Source organism: Poecilia latipinna, unplaced genomic scaffold (genome assembly GCF_001443285.1).
Source record: "Poecilia latipinna isolate Pla-1442-1.1 unplaced genomic scaffold, P_latipinna-1.0 Scaffold1260, whole genome shotgun sequence".
Classification (NCBI taxonomy): Eukaryota; Metazoa; Chordata; class Actinopteri; order Cyprinodontiformes; family Poeciliidae; genus Poecilia; species Poecilia latipinna.
The window spans coordinates 153327-160438 of NW_015113876.1; the positions used below are offsets into that span (position 1 = coordinate 153327).

The following is a 7112-nucleotide window of genomic DNA, read 5'->3' on the forward strand; positions in this document are numbered from 1 at the left end:
GTCAGGCAGAAATTTATTTATACCCCCTGAGGGTGTAAGAGGTTAATTCACCTGGTCTTCAAGTGTGCCTTCAGCATTTACCTTGGTATCAACCCGCAGCTTTTTGCCAGAACGTTCTGACTTTGTCTCATGGACAGGCAGCTGCAGAGAGAAGATTTTCAATTGATGAAGCAATCTAAACCTGCAACATAACACTGCAGAACAGAGGCTTGCTTGTGACTGTTGTCTGATAGGGAGTTTTACAAAAATCCCTTTCCCAAAATAACCCTTGAACTCATCAGCCACAAAGTTTCTTTTTGTCTCTTGAGACAAACGGAGAGAGACAATTAGTGCCCCAAGAGGAAGTCGACAGAGGATTATTTTGTACTTTTGGCCTTCATTTCATCTCTAATGGTTTTAAGAAGGTCTTTAAAAGTCTTAAATCTGAGTTGGTGAGACTTGCAGAAACTCTAGTAGAGATAAACATGTTGTTTCCACTCAGCTGAGAAATTTTAAACATCATTACCCAAACATAAAGAGACACACCTCGATGATGTGCCAGCATGACACAGACCACAAATACCAGCAGACACGGCAAACAAAAAGCTCTGAAAAACCTGTTTTGACGGCAGACTGTAATGTGATGTGATGTGACGTGATGTGCTGTGACGTGATGTGCTGTGATGTGACTTTCAGATCGCTATCAATACCATGGCATGTTTCTGTCTCCAAAAATGGCCACTAATCAATGAAATAAGATCAAAATATGCTCAATCAACTTCAGATTAATTTGTTAATCAATAACATGTACACCTACCTGCTTTGCTTTGCTTTGCTTTTCTTCTATATTTTCAACTTCAGTTTAATTCAAATTCAGAAATACTTTATTAATCCCAAATGGAAATGAAAAGTTGTTTTAACTCATTAATTAAAATTCTTCAAAGAGTTATTGAGATGTCTGTTGGCAGGAAAAATCTCCTGTAGTGGTCTGTGTTACAGCACATCGAAAGAAGCCTCTGACTGAAGATACTCTGTTTTGCCAAGAAAATGAATCAATTTTTCATGCAATTACGAGTCACTGCATTTGTTTGTACTTTTGTCGTGGTATGCATCTTCAATTTCATCCGTAATGGTTATAAGAAGGTCTTTAAAAGTCTTAAATTTGAGTTGGTGAACTCTAGTATAAAAACCTGGGTTGTTTCCACCACCCTGAGAAATTTTAAACATCGTTACCCAAACACAAAGAGACACACCTTGGTAATGTGTCAGCATGCACATACAGTACATACCATAAATGCCAGCAGATCACAGACAAACAAAAAGCTCTGGGAGATTACAACAGAAAAGCTTGTTTTGTCAGGGTAGGAAGAAAGATCTTTGAGCATTCAACAATCAGGTTTTGTTTTGCTTGGTTGGTTTTATGTGAAGAGGAAGATTCCCTACAACGGCACAACCTTCAGAGTGACTAAATGCATTGAAAACCAGCAGCAAGGACCTGGAAAACCATGAACATCTGGATGCCCAAAGGAAAACTAAAATAAATCACAAATTATTATATGTTATTATATGAGTATAATTTAGTGGAACATTCCCAGTAAACATTCCAGGGACCCATTTCTCTAATTAGAGCTCAAATAACTTTTAGCATTTTTGTCACTAAATGCCAAAGTGGACAGGATTGTGGCATTTTGTGGGTGCAAATGCAGTACATTTAATCAGTGTAGCCCAAAAAGACTGAATCTTCAGTATATATTTCATTTCTGTTCAGTATTATGGTGCAATCTTTTCTAATTTTAATACATCTATTTTCAAATCCTATAAACCAGGTTCTGCAGGAGGTTTCTTGCTGTTAAAGGGGAGTTTTTCCTCTCCACTGTTGCTACATGCATGCCCGGTATGAGGGATTGCTGTAAAGTCAACAAAAACACAATCTAATGTTGCCATGTGTTCATCTAGGAGGAGTAACTCAATGCAATCTGCTGAGCTTCTTTAGCTAGAAACTTTTTAATATAATTCAATAAAACACTAAATTTTCAGTTTCTTTTTCTTTGTTTGCTTTGTGTTTTTATCTTGTGCTTTGATGTAAAATAAATCTCTATATTAAAAATAAAAAAAGAAACTTTTTGATCTCCGGTGAATAATTAATTGAGGATACTGTACTGCTGAAAACTAGGTTCAATTGGAAAGTATGTGTTATTGAATTGAAGCGACACTTGTAAATCGGCGCTATGTTATAATAAACTGAACTGAATTGAATACGTTTTTGCTATTTCCAGTGTTCATCATTACAATGCCTATAGTTCACAGATTCATTTACTACTAACTACGCAGGCATGAGAAAATAATTCACCCTGTTTGCTCTGTCTCAAAGATCAGAGCTTCCCAAGAGTATACTGGTTTCCATCCCCTTTAAATATGAGGATGAAATAGAGAAAGAGGTGACAGAATGAAAACAAAGTCAAAGGATGGCAAATAGACGAAAGGGAGAAAGAATGAATGATGGACAGAGAAGAGAGAGACAGAGAGGAAGAAGGAAGATTGAAGTTTTTTTTTCTTGTCAGTGTTTGGGTGAGGATTTTTTTTTTTACAGACAGATATACCAGTGTGTCCAGTTTGATGAACAGGGCGTTATGTTGTTCTAGCGAAGCTTTGTGTGTTCTTCTTCACTGAATCCATAATCTCTCTCTTTAGTTTGAGGTTAACTGAAACCAACAACTACATGTTTCCTTACAGAACAAGGACACGCCCGTTCACTCGCACACAAGTCTAACCACATACCACACGACTAAACCGAGTCATGCATTAGTTTAAGTTGCTTACTGTTGGTCAGGGTTGACAGGGCGTTGGATAAAAACAGCTCAATCCTGGAATAAAAGATAGTAAAGGATGAAAAAACTTGAGACTGACCAACATATAAATCCAACTTAGAATATCTACCAAGATTTGAAATGGATATTGACAAACACTCCATCAAATCTAACCCTCCATGACTTCTACCGAATATCAGAGAAACTTGTTGAAAACGTGAAACAATCTTTCTTTGAACTTTAGTTTGAAGCAGAACTCAACCCTGCAACATGACAATGACCCAAAACATACCAGTACCGGGCTGAATCAGAGCCCAGTTGTTTATCCCTCTCAGATATTCTGGCAAGACTTTTGGGAGACGGCATGATTTTTTTTTTATTGTTGTTGTTCTGTTTTTGTTTGTTTTTTGTCCCATTTTTGTTTGATTCAGATATAAGTTGTTTCAAAATTGTTGGTTTGACTTAGATTGATTTGTACACTGGTACATATTGAGCCTGATCTCCAAATTCAATAATAAAGATGTGTAAAAAAGACAGTTGTGTGAAGTAAAATGTAATACAAGCAACAGGAAAAAGCAGTTTGTCCCAGGTGAAAGAACAAAGCTGAGACACAAATCCAGAAGAGAATTATTAAAACAATGAACCAAATGTAGCTTGTTCTCAGTTTCACTCATTTGTTCCATATTTGTTCCTATTTCTTGTAAAATTAAATGAGGAAGGGGAGAGCAAGAGAAAATCCAACCTGGATTTAAATCAAATCAAAACCACTCAGCAGTATTATGGTATAATGTATTGTGTATATAACTCACTTTGAAATATGTTATAGTTGTATTTTAGGCTATTTTACTGCGTTTTGAATATGGAAAAAAAAATGAAAATATCTTCTTTATGCTGCTGGACAGATTATTTTTAAAAACTCATTAGTGATTGTCTTACAAATAAAAACAACCTCTAGAAAATGCTTTAGCTGAGTTTTATGTGTATCAAGTTAAGCACAAAAGTCATTTTTTAAAAAACCAGGGACAGTAAGAACCAATCAAAGCTCCGGTTTCAGTTTCATTTCAGCTGCAGGAATCTTTAAAAAGGCCTGCACACAATCCAAACTATGTTCATTACCTGACTGCAGCTGAAGAGTCTACACTGCTCTCTGACTGACCATGGAAAATAAGACCTACAACTACGGTGAGTCAGGATACTGAGTCTGTTCTTATGTAGGAAATATCCAACAGAAACATGTAAATATGCAACTTTAGTCTTCTCTTGTGTTATTCTGGCATTAGCTCATGTACAAATATAATCATAGATTAAAATTTTTAGGATAGATTTGTGTAAAAGGCCATAGACTGTTTTTTAACATGATCTTAAATTCCTGAATTTAAGCTACAGCTAAATATATAAGATGATTATTATATTGGAGTCTCACTCATCTTCATTTTCTCCTCTTCTCGATTTAACCATTCGAATCAGACATAAATCAGCTGGTGGAAAGAGTAGACAAAAGGAACTTTATCTGAATTTGTCAGCTAAATTTTAAAAGCCATGTTATAAAAATCAACAAAGCTGTAAGAAATGAAATGAAATGAAGATCAAATATTAAAGATGCAGTATGTAAGTTTTATAAAAACATTTTTTTTACATATTTGTTGAAACTGTCGCTATGTTGTGACCACATGTTATGCGACAAATGAGCTGTGAAAAATTGTGCTCCTCTGTATTTTCCCAGCCACCCCTCCATGTGGCGCTGCTCATTCCTCTCTTGCTCTCTGTGGATGATTGACAGCGCTAGGACCCGCCTCCTGGCTCTGATTGGTTGTTTTTGTTTGGGAACGGTGCATTTCTTCAGACTGCAATACTAGTTCTGTATGGAGGTGAAGGAGATAGATCTTTTCACTGATTAACTAGTTTATAAATCACTAAATGGTTTAGCACCACAATACATTAAAGATCTGTTATTGCTGTACCAACCGTCTAGACCCCTCAGATCTTCTGGTTCTGATCTGCTCTGCATCCCCAGAACCAGAACCAAACGAGGAGAAGCAGCATTCAGTTTCTATGCACCACGGATTTGGAACAAACTTCCAGAAAACTGTAAAACATCTGAAACACTGGGTGCCTTTAAATCTCAGCTTAAAACCCACCTGTTTAGAGTTGCTTATGGCAATTAATGCTTTCAACGTATTTGATGTTTTTAATCTTTTTAATGATTTCATCCTTTCTTTTTACTTTATTTTTATTTTTCTTTCTCACTGTTTCCTTGTCAAACGATGTTTTGAAAATCATGTAAAGCACTTTGAAATGCCTTGCTGCTGAAATGTGCTATACAAATAAAATTTGATTGATTGATTGATTGATTAACCGTCTCATATTACACCATCACAATATATTGACAATTTAGGGTAATTAAATATGTAAAAAGTATACATTTTTGGGGGAAATGTCATTTACTGCAGCTTTAAAAGTTTAAATGGGCTTCCATCCAAACCATTAAGTGACTTTATACAGAAATATGTAAGTGTTATAAAAAATAAAAAATAAATAAAATTTACGTATTTGTTGAAATTGTCATGTTGTGACAGTTTCAAAATGGTAGAACTACCAGAGCTACTTTGTCTGTGAGAGGGTCCACAATTTGGTACTTTGTCAACTTAAAGCCTATGACCACTTTCAACATGATTAAAAAACAAACCAAACTCTGTCAAAACCAGCTCTGTATTCATGTATAATGTGTTTATAATGTTTTAATTACCCTACTTCATGTGTTTGAAACTACGTTTTGTTAATATTACTTCATTGTTGTTTATAAAAGTCTTTCTAGTAACAAATCATAAGAGTTTCACTCAGTTTATCTGTGTTATTGTGTATCTGTCCCTATCACATAAACTTAACAAATACATAAAATAACTTAACTTTGTGCTCACACTCACAATTAAACCTTATTTTTCACAGGAACCAACATTACAAACAACACTGAGCTGAGGATCGTGATGGTGGGGAAGACTGGGATTGGGAAGAGCGCTACTGGTAACACTATTCTGGGTCGCCAGTGCTTTCAGTCCAAATGCAGCGCCAAATCCATGACTGTAAACTGCTCCAAAAGCAGCAGTACTGTGGACGGACAGCAGGTTGCTGTCATTGACACTCCAGGTCTGTTCGACACCAGGTTTGAAAAGGACAAAACCACCAAGGATCTGGGTCAGTGCGTCCGCTATGCCGCTCCTGGACCCCACATCTTCCTGGTGGTCGTTGCAATCGGCAGATTCACAGAAGAGGAAAAGCAGTCAGTGCAAATGATTCAAGAAATCTTTGGAGACGCAGCAAACAGATACAGCATGGTTCTGTTTACCCATGGAGACAACCTTGAATGCAACATCGAAGAGTATTTGTCTGAAAGCCCAGAACTCCAGGATCTGGTGTCCAGATGTAACAACCAGTATCATGTCTTCAACAATAAGCTGAAAGATAAGAAACCTCAGGTCACTGAGCTGCTGAGGAAGATCAGAACCATTGTTGACAGGAATGGAGGAAGTCACTACACCAATGAGATGTTCCAAGAGGCTGAGAGGGCGATCGAAGAGAAGAAACAACGCATCCTGAAGGAAAAGGAAGAGAAAATACGCAGAGAGAAAGAAGAACTGGAGAGAAAAATAAAAGAAAAATATGAGAAAGAGATGCAGAAAATTAATGAGCAAATCCAGGCTGAGAGAGAGAGAGAGAAGAAAGAGAGAGAGGAGGAGAGGAAGAGGGAGAAGGAGGAGATGAATGAGGAGAGAAAGAGAGAAATGGAAAGGAGAGAGGTAGAGAGAAAAGAGAGAGAGAAGGAGTTTGAAACCATGAAAAAACAACTGAAGGAGCAGCAGGAGAGAGAAATTCAAGCTGAAAAATCCAAGCTGCAGTCCATGCATGTTTCTGAGGCCAGAACTGAAGCTGAAGAACATGATCTGTTCTATCATCTGGCACTAGCTGGAAAATTTCTTGCTAAGGCCTGTGAAATAATGTAAGGTTATAGTTGTCACCTAGCAATTGCTACTGATGCAGAAATACTAAAAGAACAAATTTTAACTGGATGTTTCTCAAAAGAGAAACATAAACAACACAGACTTGATAAATGAAGTTGAGCTCAAGGTAGTGTAATGTAATTCACCTCTGACCTCAGTGTCTTGCAATTCGTTTAAAAATGTTATCATTTTACTGTGATCATTGTCCTTATTGTCAGTATGTTGGCTCACTCTGTTGTTTAATCCTGTACTGAGTGTAATGTGACACGTAAACCTTAATCTAATCAATAAATACTGTTTCATCCATCCATTTTCTGTACACCCTTGTCCT

The 7112-nt window shown here is 36.7% G+C and overlaps 1 protein-coding gene across 1 annotated transcript; it reads left to right on the forward strand.

The window, feature by feature from the left end:
• The first annotated feature begins 3861 nt into the window (after positions 1-3861).
• On the forward strand, positions 3862-7089 carry LOC106961060 (GTPase IMAP family member 4-like). The gene is made up of 2 exons (XM_015054556.1): positions 3862-3968; positions 5733-7089. Exons 1-2 carry the CDS (start codon positions 3944-3946, stop codon positions 6782-6784), a joined length of 1077 nt encoding a protein of 358 aa, XP_014910042.1. The 5' UTR covers positions 3862-3943; the 3' UTR covers positions 6785-7089.
• Positions 7090-7112: the final 23 nt, after the last annotated feature.